The sequence below is a fragment of the Schistocerca gregaria genome, chromosome 3, assembly GCF_023897955.1.
Source record: "Schistocerca gregaria isolate iqSchGreg1 chromosome 3, iqSchGreg1.2, whole genome shotgun sequence".
Taxonomy (NCBI): domain Eukaryota; kingdom Metazoa; phylum Arthropoda; class Insecta; order Orthoptera; family Acrididae; genus Schistocerca; species Schistocerca gregaria.
The window spans coordinates 185,649,399-185,665,864 of record NC_064922.1 but is presented as its reverse complement, the minus strand read 5'-3'; the positions used below and the strand labels follow the sequence as shown (position 1 = coordinate 185,665,864).

The 16,466-nt window shown below is 40.8% G+C and overlaps 1 protein-coding gene across 4 annotated transcripts in view; it reads left to right on the top strand.

Moving 5' to 3' along the window:
- The window catches only part of LOC126355024 (fibronectin type III domain-containing protein 5), a 1,528,277-nt gene that overhangs the window by 1,372,161 nt on the left and 139,650 nt on the right, over window positions 1–16,466 (top strand). For all 4 annotated transcript variants that reach the window (XM_050005171.1, XM_050005169.1, XM_050005170.1 and 1 more), the window contains one exon: window positions 4,096–4,237. In XM_050005171.1, coding sequence (XP_049861128.1) covers window positions 4,096–4,237 — 142 coding nt within the window. The remainder of the gene's footprint in view (window positions 1–4,095; window positions 4,238–16,466) is intronic.

Genomic DNA, 16,466 nt, shown 5'->3' with positions numbered 1-16,466 from the left:
TAGCAGGAGTTGTGTGTCGTCGACTGGACGGTTTTTTAGGTTAGAGGGTCTCGGGAAAACACAAGAAGGGCTTCAGTCACAAAGGGTGCAGGCTGAACACAGGAAGAACGTAGATACAGGAACCATTGGTATAGCAGTTGTAAATTGTCGTAGCTGTGTTGGGAAAGTACCAGAGCTCCAAACTGTAATAGAAAGCACTGATGCTCAAAACGTTATAGAAAGCTGAAAGCTGGTTAAAGCCGGGTATAAGCTCAGCCGAAATTTTTGCGAAGAAAACGGTGTTCCGAAAGGATAGGCTAAATACGATTGGTGCTGGCGTGTTTGTTGCTGTCAGAAGTAATTTATCTTGTCTCTTGTCGCAGAATTGATGTAGATGCTTCTTGTGAGTTAGTATGACAGAGATGAGAGATAATAGGATCCTTTTACCGACCTCCCAATTCAGATGATACAGTTGCTGAAAGGTTCAAAGAACACTTGAGATTGATTTCAAATACGTACCCGACTCATATGATAATAGTGGGTGGTGACTCTAATTTACCCTCGATATGTTGGCGAAAATCCATGTTTAATTCCGGAGGTACGCATAAAATAACATCCGAAATTGTGCTAAAGGCATTCTCTGAAAATTATTTCGAGCAGTTAGTTCATGAGGCCACGCGAATAGTGAACGGTTGTGAAAATACGTTTTACCTCTTAGCAACAAATAATCCTGAGTTAATAACGAGAATCAAAACCGATTCAGGGATTAGTGAACACAGGGTTGTCGTAGCGAGACTAAATACTGTAATCCCCAAATCCTCGAAAAATAAGTGAAAAATATAGCTACTCAAAAAAGCAGATAACAATTCACTTGAAGCCTTCCTAAGAGACAATCTCCACTCAAGCCAAATTAATAATACACGTGTAGATCAGATGTGGCTTAAATTCAAAGAAATAGTATCGGCAGCAATTGAGAGATTTATACCAAATAAATTAACAAACGACGGAGCTGATCCTCCTTTGTACACAAAAACGTGTTAGAACACTGTTGCAGAAACAACGAAACTAACATGCCAAATTTAAACAGACGCAAAATCCCCAAGATCTATTCCGAAGAATTTTGTACTAGCAGACTGCGAACAAACGTTCAGTTGAAAGTTACTATGCCAACAAAACACGTTGCGGTAATAACGATCGAAATTAGGAAAATGTATACTTATGTCTATTTCTTTTCCGTAGATAACGAGAATTTTAGTAACTTTGAGTTGAAATTTAACGAAACTGAAGTTAATGAATGAAACAATGCCGTGGCCAGCTCGTATTTGAGCAGAAGTTATAAAAGTAGTTATGTTAAATACAAATGTGAATTCATGTAAAAATTACTGAACTTTTTGTGAACATTGACGCTCAGTGCAAGTAAGGGAGCTCGGTTAAAAATTCAAAAGCCTTGGAAAAGGTCTGAAAGTTAAATTGCATTACACTGAACACCATGCAATAATTCAAAATCGAGTCATTTATTTATCGTGACACTTACCGCCGTAACGATTGAGATGGGTTACTTCACTATAACGCTTACTGTCTACAGTATTCACTAATATTTGTTTTCAATAAACAAAACTCATTATCAGAAATACGACCTATAACTTAACACTGAATCAGACACAATCACGAGCAAAAAACGCGTAACAAAAAGATAAGCGCTTAAAGTTACAGAACACTATTGAAATAAATTATGTTTTATTATTTTGCCAACAAACTGTGTTATATGATTCATTAGTACGTCCTTTTCTCAAAAAGTTAAAGAAAGCAATTAAATTTGCAAAAGTTAATCAACAGTGGCGGTTAAATTGTCATGTCTCACTTTTCACTGAACTAACAGATTTCAAAATTTACTATCTGGTTCTTTCATAAATTTAAACTGCAATTCTTTTCTTTTAAGTTACGCACCGTTAATTTAATGATGGAAAAAGGACCTTGCTATCAGTAATAATTACTTGGGATAATTACTGACACTAACGAGACCTCTAAATTTCTGAAATGGCACAGTCTTACTTGTACGTGGAATTGCTGATGATTTGATCACGTCGCTTGTTAGGCAACAGGCTCTTCCTTTCACTTACGAGCAGAATTAGCCAAACACTACTCTTCTTCCATTAATATTTTTGAAACGCTTCTCAAGTAATTGCTGTACTTTGACTCATATTACTTGTCACATTCATAATGCCTTGCCCAACATTTTATGGCCACGAAGTTCACATGCTTTCGTCCACATGGAGTCTTTCTCACTGTCTACTTGCAACTCCTGTGTGTGCTCACTCTCGCGTACCAATGATGTTAGTGCCATGCCGAGTTAAACATAGCAGACTGCTGTTTACAAGTGCTTCCTGTTCATTATTTCTGTCGTGTGCACGCAATAACTGTTTTAAATACTAACATAATGCCAGGAAGGCAATTTCGAAAGTTTTTATCTTCTTGAATGCGTATTTGCTCTAGTAATAGGACACAGAGTGACGTCACAGGGAAATGTCACCCGGGTAACTATAGGGGTATGGAGGCGGTTAACTAATGTTTTGGGCTAGTTAAGATGGCGGACATCGGCTTCCAGTTTGTGACGTAATGGCACCTCCCCTCTTTATTTTACATCCGTGGCTATTGCACATAGCAAAAACTCTGACTTTGCCATCGTTTTTACTACATTCTTTTACAAAAGTATTTTTAAATGATTTACAATAAATTTGCGTTACAATATTCTACATAACTAAAAAATAGTTCAAATGGCTCTGAGCACTATGGGACTTAACATCTGAGGTCATCAGTCCCCTAGAACGTAGAACTACTTAAACCTAACTAACCTAAGGACATCACACACATCCATACCCGAGGCAGGATTCGAACCTGCGACCTTAGCGGTCACGCGGTTCCAGACTGAAGCTCCTAGAACCGCTCGGCCACTCAGGCCGGCTTTCTACATAACTGTTACTGACAATAGAATGGCAAAATATATACATTTATAATATGAAATTACAATCAAAATTGTGAAAAAAATGAAAGATATGAGGTACTGCGTTGTAGTGTTACAACATGTTCTTAGAAGACTGAACTTTGGTTGTTTAAACTCCTCCACGTTTCAACGTTTAAGCTGCTTTCTCTTTAATTTCCTAAATTTCAGTTAGCATTTCATTAGTACCAGGTTATCATCACCATCAATATCTTCACACCTAAATCTTTATTTCATGAAAATATAGTCAGCCTGATATTTTTTAATCCTCTACTATCACCTTCTCAAGTGGTTATCGAAGAGTGTTTTCGCATGGCTAACCCCTGCTTAGCACAGAATTCTGTTAAACTTTCTCGCCCCTCAATTCCCTTGCTAAGTTTAAAATGTCCCAGTGTTTTCTATTCCGTACCTCCCCACCAACGAATGCATACAGAGCTCCCATTATAATTAAATTCTCAGCCCCCTTGGCATATTTTACGAGTTAATTAATATTAACACACACTTCTCCAATTTCGCTGTCATCCGCACCTGCGGTTGATACGTATTTGGCTGTGGTTAAAATTTCTGTACGAAATGCATTCTGTTTTACCATGATGTCCACTATGTTTGCTACCGGTAACCCATTACTCTACTGCTTGTTTCCTTAGCTATTATCATTCCCGCTTCTGCTCCACTACTATCTGATACAGTATCTTTGATCTTGTTATGCTCTGTCTATAGTTCCCACTCATACGGTTATCTCACTTCTTTTATTCCTAAAATATCTATCTGCATCCTTTCCATCTCCACCTTTAACTTACCTAGTGTTCCCCACCCTTTTAGCCTTCCTATAAGCATTGTGCTTACCCTAATCACGGTTCTGATTTTGTCTGACTCATCTTCCAGGACAGTCCCTACCCGGCGTTACACGTGGGGTACACTTCACCGCCGGAATGTTTTACTCTGGCGGAAGACACTATGAAAGTATTAACAAAGAACTACATGTACGCGTGAGATATAGTATGGTAGTTATCAGTAGTTGTGACACCTAGCTGTACGATAAATTTTGCAGGAGACTGGCGATGTACCTCTGCAGTTTTAATTCACAATTAAGAACGGTTCTCTCTCTTGTACCACAGGTTCGATGCCCGGAGCCAGCATGGTGCCCGAGAACATCACGGTGATGTTCCTCAGCCCTACCACCATCAAAGTGTCGTGGGCCACCACGAGTGACGTCATGGCCGACAAGTTCGACGTCATGTACAAGCCGACTGACGCCAGGTGAGTGTAGGTCCAGCTGCCCGCTTCTCTGCATCTTAATGTTTTCGTAGCGTACTAAGCGACCATTATATTTCGGACGTGCAGCAGCAGTCGCCGCTAAAATTTCAACATTATCATACAGAGTACAGCAGCAAGTGTCGATTCTGGAACTCAGTAGTGTGGGAAGCACTGGAAATTCGTTTGACGAACGGTTTAATTAATAGAGATAGCGGATTTATTCTGGATAACGCACGTAATTCGGTACTTTCTTTGATCAATTTGCAAAGATGTCACTACAGAGTAGCTTAGGGTGTCCATTCGTCCCATTTTTCCCGGCAGAGTCCCGTTTTTTTTACCAAAATGTCCCGCTGTCCCGAAAGTTTTTTTTGGGGACGCTCAAATGTCCCCTTTTTTATGATTTCGCTTGGCCAGAGTATTTTACGCCACTAGTTGTTTGACTTGCTATTAACTGCGCAATTATTTACGCTGGGAAGCGTGTGATGACTTTCTACATACCCCAAACATGTAACGAACTGTCAAAAATCGCAAGTAATTTTTAAGGCACTATAGGTTACGAATAACAACGAAGATTCTTCTCTTCTAAATCGATCCACTGAATCCGTCCTTTCAGTCCAGAGATACTATACACCACTGATACTTGCTCTCTGGCTTTCGTCACCACACTGTTAATGTCTTGCACTGTGCAATGTTTCATTATGCCACAACGAAAGTGTAATTTTAACAGCAATATAAAAAGCGAGTTTCCTCCACTGGTAGTGGAGAAACTGTAGAATGTACGTTGTGCAGATCAAAATTCGCTATTGGTCATGGTGGAAGGTCTGACATTGTGAATCACATTAAGACGAAGGAACACCGCATGAGTGATCAAACGAAAAGAGGAAATAAATGCGTGAGTGACTACTATGTAAAATATTTCTCACACCTTTTAAATCATTTGACTGGGTTAATACTGAAAAGGAGCAGCTACAGTGGAAGGATATTCAGGACTGTTGTGTTTTTGTTAAAAGTATTGTACCAAATTTTTCTGTTGATGAAGACGAACTGTTCGATGAATTTTCATGTGCACAGAACTTCATAAAGAGTGAAGGAGGAGACACAGGAAGTGTTAGTGCAAAGTGGTGTAAAATATTTGCTTACTTCAAAAGTAAAAACATTAACATGAAAGACATGATCCATTTGGTGGAGTTTTGTCTGGCAATTCCTGGGTCAAATGCTGCTGTGGAACGTGTGTTTTCGTTAGTGAAAAAAGAAAAAAAAACAGCATGAAAGTTGAAACAGTGAAGGCCTTGCACATTGTCAAAACACACTTTAATGGTGTATCGTGTACTGACTTTTATGATACAATTTCAAACGAAAATGCACTTATTGATAAAGTACGGTGATAGTGTGGCAGGATAATTGTAAAAAGTGATTTGGGATCATCTGAGTGTACGTTGTAAAGGTAAACTTGTATGTGTACTAAATTTAGTCTTTTCTTCATTGTCCCAGGTTTTTCTCTAATTTATTTTAAACGTCTCCTTTTTCAATGAGAATGAAATGGACACCCTAGAGTAGCTCCTAGTGATGCATCGATATCCCACCATGAATCGAATGTCTAGCCACTGATTCAGTTCCTACAAAACGCTTTGCCACGGAACAACATCTCTGGCCAAGTGACACAGCAGTCGTGTTTAAAATAATAAATGCGAGTGCTATAGCTTCATTCTCTCAGTTCACTTGGAAGAAGGCGGAAAGGTATAAGGCCGAAATATCAGTTGAAGAAATGTGTGTGCGCAGCTCCCAAGTATTAGATCAGTATTCGCACAGTCCAAGCTGACACTCGGTGCAGTGGCACATGGGTGCTACCTTTTTACAGTAACTCCCACCAGGCACCACGCCGAATGTCGGCCTGGTCGCTGCGAGCAGCACCTGCTGCTGACTTGTGCTTCCCGCCAACTGTCAGCACTTTGACAGCATTTTCTACGAGACGGCACGATGGTCAGCTACGTGTTCCACACGGAACGAAAACAAAACATTTTCGTATTTATTTATAAAGGAAATGAATTTCCTGAATCGGTCTGTGATAAATCTGCATATTGTGTGAATAAAGCCTGTCTAGATCGCTTAATATATTTCTTTATTGATAAAATTGTTTTGGCTGCTTCCACTATCAGAGGTAAAGATTAAAGGAATGTAAGGATAACAGGTATTTGTCACACAATTAATTTTTTAACCTCTAAATTATTCGTCTTTTGTAGCCTGCTATGAAAATGATAGTAGCCGAAACGATTTCATAAATGAAGAAATATTATACAGAGTGGTCCATTGATCGTGACCGGGCCAAATATCTCACGAAGTAAGCGTCAAACGAAATACTACACACAACGAAACTTTTCTAGCTCGAAGGGGGAAACCAGGTGGCGTTATGGTTGGTCCACTAGATGGCGCTGCCATAGATCAAACGGATATCAACTGCGTTTTTTTTTTAATAGTAACCCCCATTTTTTGTTACATAGTCGTGTAGTACGTAAATAAATATGAATGTTTCAGTTGGACCACTTTTTTCGCTTTGTGATAGATGCCGCTGTAATAGTCACAAATATGTGGCTCACTATTTTAGGCGAAAAGTTGGTAACAGGTACGTTTTATAAATCAAAATACAGAATGTAGGTGCGTTTGAACATTTTATTTCGGTTGTTCCAATGTGACACGTGTACCTTTGTGGACTTAACATTTCTGAGAACGTATGCTGTTACACCGTGATTACCTGTAAATACCGCATTAATGCAACAAAAGCTGAAAATAATGTCCGTCAACCTCAATGCATTTGGCAATACGTGTAACAATATTCCTCTCAACAGCGAGTAATTTGCCTTTTCGCCTTCCGTAATTTTCGCACATGCATTTACAATGTGCTGACGCATGTTGTCAGGCGCTGTCAGTGGATCACGATAGCAAATATCCTTCAACTTTCCCCACAGAAAGAAATCCGGGGACGTCAGATCTGGTGAACGTGCGAGCCATGGTATGTTGCTTCGACGACAAATCCACCTGTCATGAAATATGCTATTCAACACCGCTTCAACCGCACGCGAGCTATGTGCCGGACATCCATCATGTTGGAAGTACATCCCAATTCTGTCATGCAGTGAAATATCTTGTAGTAACATCGGTAGAACATTATGTAGGAAATCAGCATACATTGGACCATTTACATTGCCATCGATAAAATAGGGGCCAATTATTCTTCCTCCCATAATGCCGCACCATATATTAATCCGCCAAGGTCGCTGATGTTCCACTTGTCACAGCCATCGTGGATTTTCCATTGCCCAATAGTGCACATTATGCCGGTTTACGTTACCGCTGTTGGTGAATGACGCTTCGTCGCTAAATAGAACGCGTGCAAAAAATCTGTTATCGTCACGTAATTTCTCTTGCGCCCAGTGGCAGAACTGTACACGACGTTCAAAGTCGTCGCCATGCAATTCCTGGTGCATAGAAATATGGTACGGGTGCAATAGATGTTAATGTAGCATTCTCAACACCGACGTTTTTGAGATTCCCGATTCTCGGGCAATTTGTCTGCTATTTATGTACGGATTAGCCGCGACACCAGCTAAAACACCTACTTGGGCATCATCATTTGTTGCAGGTCATGGTTGTTTTCTTAAATAACGTAGCTATCAGGCGAACGGTCCGGACACTTGGATGATGTCCAGGGTACCGAGCAGCATACGTAGCACACGCCCGTTGGTCATTTTGATCACAATAGCCATACATCAACACGATATCGACCTTTTCCGCAATTGGTAAACGGTCCATTTTAACACGGGTAATGTATCACGAAGCAAATACAGGAATGGAAATGTTACATGATAGCACGTACTTATACGTTTGTTACTATTACAGCGCCATCTATCGCAAAGCGAAAAAAGTGGTCCAACTAAAACATTCATATTTCTTTACGTACTAGACGAATATGTAATAAAAATGGGGGTTTCAATATAAAAAAATGCAGTTGATATCCGTTTGACGTTTGGCAGTACCATCTAGCGGGCCAATCATAGCGCTATCTGGTTACCCCTTGAAGCTAGACGAGTTTCGTTCTTGTAGTTTTTTCGTTTGATGCATATTTCGTGAGATATTTGGCCCGATCGCTATCAATGGACCATCCTGTATGTAGCATGATCTGGACGGCTTTTATCCCGAAAAATTTCCCTTACGGACGTACTGGGTGAGCAATAACTAGTGTTTCTATGTCACGCTGAGGAAGAGAGAGGAGGGAAGACAAAGAGAGAGAGAGAAAGAGAGAGAGCGATTTTAACAACATGGATCTGTACTGAACGAGGGATCCTCATTTTTGGATCGGCTGAAACTTTGTCACCACCTTGAAAGCGAGCTACAAGTAGTTTGTGGCTGCCTCTGTCAACATTGGTGATCTAGTAGTAGAGTAGCTATGCGTACCGCACCGAGGCCCTTGTAGAACTACTTGGCTTGGCTGCTTGAACGGAGAATGGACGTCATAGCCGGAAGCCGCCCAGAGAGTGTTTACGTAGTTCGAAGTGTTTGTTATCTCTTGTTTGTCGATTATTGTATGAAATATATCTTTATTCAGTTTATTGTGCAATCCATAGTGCATCACCAGTAACAATTAACTGGTGTTTAACACGAAGAAGGTAAGAGTATTTGTTGCAGCAAATTAATTACTTTTCTCTGTGAAGCTATTGCCGTAAGCCACGTACACATTTTGGTTGCACATATCTGAAGAACACGTAATTTTTTTTTCAAAATTCTTCAAATGACAACTAACTGCTGTGTGCCTTACTACACTCCCAATTGTAGATCGAAGAAAGAGAGTTACCTCGTTCGGTTTCTGTAAGGAGGATTCACTCTGAGCTAGCCGGCACGGTAGCTCAGCGTGTTCGGTCAGTGAGCCGGTTGGCCTCTGTAAAAAAAAGTGGCTAGCGCTGCTGCCTCTGGATCACGGGGTCCCGTGTTTGATTCCCGTCGGGTTGGGGATTTTCTCTGGCCGGGGGCTGTGTGTCTTTTTGTGCCCTCATCGTTTCATCATCATCATTTGTTACAGTGGCTGGATTGGGTTGATAAAAAACTGCATAGTGTAAAAATTGGGACTTTATACGGGCGGTGATGACCGCGCAGTTGAGCGCCCCACAAACCAAACATCATCATCATCCTATTTGAGTGTCAAGCTGCCAAGAAAAGGAAACGCTCTGATGTGCGTAGCAGGAATTAGTGCAATATGACGAACTGCAGTTCAGGCAGTGGTGCGACGAAATAAAAACATTCACAGCTTTCAGGAATATTTGTTATGGGTTTACTCTTTTGTTGCAAGTACAGTAAGCAGACAAAATGTTTGGAAGCATATGGATTTGACGTAACTTGACAGTCAATTCTCTTGTTACATGGTGACAATATTTTTATTTTTGATTTGTATAGCGTGTACAATGACTGTCCGTAGGAAGTTAACCCTCGCATGGTATCAGCTCTGGGAAAACATGTTGTATGCCTGTTTTTTTTTTTTTTTTTACCCTAAAGTGATTCAAGCAACTTTATGGCGATAAAATTTGAAATATGCCCACGAAAGTAATAATTTATTGAGAAACATATGCACGATGTTGATAATACAACTCCATAGTACCGTAATATAATTAAGTTGCATATAAGTGGAAATTATTTACTACATTTGTTTGAAGTAAGAAAACATATTTTGTTTAGTTTGTTTAGTTCCAAAAATTATCGTAACACAAAATATTCATAACCCACACACTATGTAACAATATTGTTATTTATTAATATTATATATAATATCGCTTACATGGAATTTTATTAGAAATATACTCCTACTCATTCTCCATGTCATATGACGAACAATCATTACACAACACACTTATCCTAGCATGTTCTTTACAGACAAACTTGTCACACTCCATCACATAGTTGATTCACTTTCTTGTTCTTTGACCTTTGGCAGGAATCACACCGTTTCCTTTTCAGATCTGGAACGTCGGCTTCCTGGTTTTCGTGTTGTTTTTCCTTTAGAAGATCCTTGAAGCCTAAAGATATTATTGCTGGACGAATGCTTTGTGTTCTACACTGGGGTGACACGATTCGTCATTCAATGTGAGGATTGACTAGTTCTTTTCCTAGTTCTGAGAGGAACTCTCTGCTTGCATTTCCACTTCTCACATCATGTAGAAATTTACAATACATAACGTAAGCACTGAGATAAGCTAAATCTAATACATCAAAAAATACAGCAAGTGGCCAATTTCTTATTCCGCGTTTTACTGAATAATGCCTAGCAATCTTATCAACTGTATCAACTGCTGACTTTGTTGAGTTTTTTGTGTTCATGCTCAATTACATCAAATGTTTGGTGTCGAGTAGACAACAGAATGAATGATTTATTTTGTGTAGGAACATACGAAGCTAAACCAGTATTCTGTGTATACCCAAAAGTGGTCGATAATGGACATCTCTGTTTTTATGACAACATTTCTTTTGGTATCTCCTTCCGGTTGGCCCAAAGAATTCCCACAAGTGTTAATTTATTTGCAAGAAGTTCTTGTCCCAAATCAAAACTTGTAAAAATGTTATTAATGGTAATGTTCCTACCATTTCCCTTCAGGTAATTAACTAAACCGTGAACCACTCGTTTCCCTTGATTTATTTCCCTGGCTTCTGCAAATTTCTTCATATACACTTGTGCATTTATAACATAACTGGTCTCACAATCTACAGCAACCCACACTTTTATACCATGTTTTCCAGGTTTTCGTAGGAATGAATGGACACGGTTCCATGAAAGTACACAGATGCTCATCAACTGTAGTACAAGGTCTACGGACGTAAGACGAAATGCATGCATCAACGAACATTTCGAGCACAGCCCATATAGGTTCAGCTTTGGATCCAGCAGCAGCTTTTCTTTCTTCCCTTGTAAGTTTATCATCGAACAGGAGGCACATCAAAATATCTCGAAATCTTGAAAGCTCATTATGGTTCGAAAAATAGGTAAGCCACATTCTTCTGACAAAAATTCACTCAAAGACTTCCCAAGTGCCTCATGCAAGCTAGCTATTATTTGTAGCTAAAGGATGTCTGCAGCTCTGTAGAATAACACTCAATCCAGCGTTCAAGAGTTGGGTACAGACTTTAATATCTTTTGCATGATTATTGGTACGCATTAGTATCACATTCTGCATGTGATTCGTGATAAAAAGTCTGAAACAATCTGCCCTTGTCTGTAATTGTTGTCTAAGGTGACGTGGAGTATGCGCAGGTTCACGTATTACATTCCTCGAAACCTGCTTGCGCACATCAGGTGGTGGCACCAAGGCAGAAGCGACTCTCATCGATGAAGACGACACTTCTCCATTCGTCCCTCCATTCACGCCTGTCGCGACACCACTGGAGGCGGGCTGCACGATGTTGGGGCGTGAGCGGAAGACGGCCTAACGGTGTGCGGGACCGTAGCCCAGCTTCATGGAGCCGGTTGCGACTGGTCCTCGCCGATACCCCAGGAGCAACAGTGTCCCTAATTTGCTGGGAAGTGGCGGTGCAGTCCCCTACGGCACTGCGTAGGATCCTACGGTCCTGGCGTGCATCCGTGCATCGCTGGGGTCCGGTCCCAGGTCGACGGGCACGTGCACCTTCCGCCGACCACTGGCGACAACATCGATGTACTGTGGAGACCTCACGCCCCACGTGTTGAGCAATTCGGTGGTACGTCCACCCGGCCTCCCGCATGCCCACTATACGCCCTCGCTCAAAGTCCGTCAACTGCACATACGTTTCACGTCCACGCTGTCGCAGCATGCTACCAGTGTTAAAGACTACGATGGAGCTCCGTATGCCACGGCAAACTGGCTGACACTGACGGCGGCGGTGCACAAATGCTGCGCAGCTAGCGCCATTCGACGGCCAACACCGTGGTTCCTGGTGTGTCCGCTGTGCCGTGCGTGTGACCATTGCTTGTACAGCCCTCTCGCAGTGTCCGGAGCAAGTATGGTGGGTCTGACACACCGGTGTCAATGTGTTCTTTTTTCCATTTCCAGGAGTGTATATATCTTCCTCTACCGTATTTCTCCATCAGCATTACTGTCATCCCCATTTCCAAAAATTGATTAATTAGATAAGGCTGCTTGAGATTTTAGCCTCTTGCAAAATATATATCAGCATCCATGACGAATAAACTATAACACCATGTCTTCCTTCCACAAAACTCAATTCCTAACTGTGAATCTGTCGTAACAATGCACGTGAATGTATTTTCTATTCATTGTTTACAACAATTTACAGATGAATGTCTGTTTATAAGGTGCATTGTTGCCAAGATTTATTTTCGTAACAAAACTTATATTTAACAGTGAAAATCACATATTTTATACCTGGGGTATTTTCTGACCCCGCTGCAAAAATTTCAAATTGTTGTACAACAATATTGTGATATAATCATAAATATTGTTCCCAGTGAGACGGCCTGCTAAACCCGCAGGACGGTGCAGCTAGTTTAAATTGTGGAAAGGGGCCAATATAAGGGGCTGTCAGTTACACACGAACAAACAACTTTATTACTTGATCAAACATTACAAGATCCCCCCCCCCCAAAAAAAAAAATTTTTAACACGCAGATTTAAGCTTTGGGACTTAATTACTGTCTGAAAGCCACTTTCATTTAAAAATGGCTAAAGGCCAAAAACTTAAAATGCAAGCATACTCAGACATTTAAAAGGCAAGTCTTATCTTACAACAGTTCATTATGTGGGCTGAAGGCTCAAATAATCTGAGATTTTCAGAGCAAACAATTCGAATTCAAAATTTTCTTAAAGCCCATACAACATTAATTTAAAAAAAAAACAAAGCCCTTATGTAAAACAGTTCTTAATTAGGCAAAACTCAACCAAAAAAGAAATTTAAAAGGTAAAGCGTTATCTTAAAACAGTACCTTAGTTAGGCTGAAGGCCCAAGGAATCAGACACTTCAAACAACAAACAAATTAAATTCAAATCGGCTGAAGGCCTAACGCTTAAAACTCCATAACATTAATTTTAAAAAAAATACCGTACCGATGGCCTTATGTAAAACAGTTCTTTAATTTAGGCTGAAGGCAAAACAACTCAAACTCAAAATCGGCTGAAGGCCCAACACGCAGGACTGAACCGTCGTCCTCACGAATGCGAGTCCAGTGTGCTAACCACTGCGCCACCTCGCTCAGTAAGGGTGAGGAGGGCCGCGGGGAACAAGTCGTGCCTCTCTCTCATGGCGCTGGCAACCAATAAGATAAAAGCAGGTCAGAGGACGCGGGAGGACAGACGCCGCCCTTCCAAGAAATTCGTCAGCAGACACTGTTCCGCGCGCGACGGGCATTGTCGTTGTAACCACTGCTGAGATCAGTTTACTCCCAAGTTGTTGTACTTCAGGAGCGGAAAACAGAGGAGAAATTTTACGAAAAAATCATTTCGAGACCAAGGTAAGTCAAGAAAATTTTTCACAACTCCTTTTTAATAGTATGTTTTAGTAGGTGCTCACCTAGTAGCTTATAACTTGTATTTAGATTGTGCAGTAGAAACATTGTAGGCTATGTCGGTCGAGTAATGGCTTCTTCTGATAACATCTTTGGTGAAAATGGGGGTGCGGCATCTGTCCCTATTAAATAGGGACAGATGCCGCACCATTGCTGTGGTACAGATGCCGCAATGCTTGCAATGCTAACAGGAGTCAATACGTTTTTGTTTTGCATAAAAATGACGTGAAAAGGCATTAGGACAACAGGCAGGGGAAAATAGACTGCAAAAGACCTATTTTAGGCAGTGAAACTAGTCGAAGACGAAGGTTATGCTAAAAGGAAAGCAGCTCGAACGAACATTAAGGAGGAGAAGTGCTAGGCACAATTTCGAGAAAGCAGGGTGTGGACCATCATCATACTTGGGTGAAGATGCAGAAAGGAAATTAGTTGCCCATATACAGAAATTGCAATCTTGTGGCTTTGCTCCCAAACCGTCAGACGTCAGGCAAATAGCTTTCAATTTAGCTGATCAGATGGGACTGAAAAACAAATTCAACAAGGAAAAGAAACTTGCAGGGAAAGATTGGCTTCTCTCATTTTTAGAACGCAATGAGGGCTTAAGCATCAGAAAAGTGCAAGGGCTTTCTGTAACCAGAGCGATTGGATTGGATTTGATCTGTTAACACAAACGTTGTCCGAAAATGGGCTTGCTTTATGATAAACCAGGTACTATCTACAACGTTGACGAAACTGGTCTACAGTTAAACAGTGAGCATGGGAAGTTTGTTGCGCCAAAAGGAAACGGAAATGTCCATGTCATTACTTCTGCTGAAAGAGGAGAGACAGCAGTTTTTGCATGCTGTAATGACGAGGGAAATTTCTTACCACCTTATTGCATTTACAAAGGAGTGAATAAAAACAAGACGCTGAAGACAACACGCTTCCAGGATCAGTTGTTGTTATGAGGAGAGCGCTTATGTCAACAGTGATATTTTAATGCATTAGTACAAAAACCATTTCCTTCCTAGAAAGACGCCTGGCCCTGCTCTGCTTCTGTTAGATGGTCGTACCTCTCATATGAATTGTGGCACCCTTGGGGTATATCTGTTGAAAATGAAGTGTCGATAATTTCTTTGCCTAGTCACACGACACACTTTTTACAACCACTAGACCGATCATTTTTCAAGCTTCTGAAGTCCTGCTTTAAAGAGGTTTGCCATTCATGGATTGTAGGTAATGCAAGAAAAGACAGAAGAATCACAAGGCAGCAATTTGGAGAGTAGCTCTTCAAAGCATTGACACGTGCTGCCACTATCCAGATTGGTGTGTCCGGATTTAGCTTTACTGAAATTCTCCCGCTTGACAGAGCAGTAATTCCAAACCATGCCTTTGTTGCGGACATTAATAATACTGAACTCCCAACTACTATAGATGTCTCTAATGATCTGACTCCAGATGAGCCATCAACATCAAGGTTTGAAACAAATGTGTTAAGAGAACACCCTCCTAGCTGCAAACCTTGCACAAATTTGGCTTCTCATCGACCAATTGATCAAGGCAGCTGCTGTGTAAATGACAACTCAGTGACACCTCATGGAGAGACTCCATCAAAATTGCTGAAAAAGATTTCACCTGTTCCTATACTGCCTCAGAGGAATCAATCCAAAAGAAAGCAATCAGCACAAATATAACATCAGACGATTTTGTAGCAACGAAAAGAAAGAAAATCACCGAAAGAAACAAGAAAAGTAAAGCTCTTGCCCAGCTAAAATAAATCAAATCCCCAAAACCAGAGGGAAAAAGCCGCCAAAGAGGCGTCCGTTTGAAGACTTAGTTTCAGAATAAGATGATGATAATATTTCCCCACACAGTAGTTCCTCCGATTAATCAAATTTCGAAGAAAACGAATATGTAGAATGCCTTGAACTTTGACAAGAAACGTCTACCTCTGACTGGATTCAATGTGTAGGATGTTCTAGGTGACTTCATGAATCATGCAATCTGTATGAGAACATGCGTCGTTTTTGTGGACGACTTGAAAATAAACTTGAAAAACAAAAATCAAAGTGACTCATTTTCAATGTATTTTGCCATTGACCATCTGTCCCTCCCTTCTGCGGCATCTTGCCTGCCACTTACTAATTAATTGAAATTTACAAGCCCTTGTATGTCATAAGAATGTTCCTTTGTGATAAAGTTTTTTGTAATACGATGGTATCTATAATAAAATACAATGTTCAAACAATCAATCTTGCCTAATTTTATTGCAATTTATTTTTAATATATTGATAAAAATTAATTTGAAAAAATGTGAGGCGTCTGTCCCGCCTTTACCTTATGCGTGACTTCTGCGTCCTTTGGTGTCGGTGGGAGGCGTACTCCAACCTCGTTATGGTCTAGGATTGGTCTCTTCAGTCATTTCAAAATTAGATACGACAACAAAGAGCAAAGCAAACACAACGCATAGTGGAGTATACAAATCACACGGTAATGCCTACAGCGCAGTTGCTTGCCGAGCTTGGCAGTGGTCAATGAGATCTGGCCGCTACCGGTAGTTTACATCATCATAGTTGAAGACATTGGTCCCTCCCTCCCCCCCCCCCCCCCCCCGCCCCCCTCCTTCATCGCGTAAAACTGCCACTTTAAAGAACCTCCACAATAAAATAAGTTTATAGCAGCTGTTTAAAGTGACGGACTGCCAGTCTAACTGCATGAATT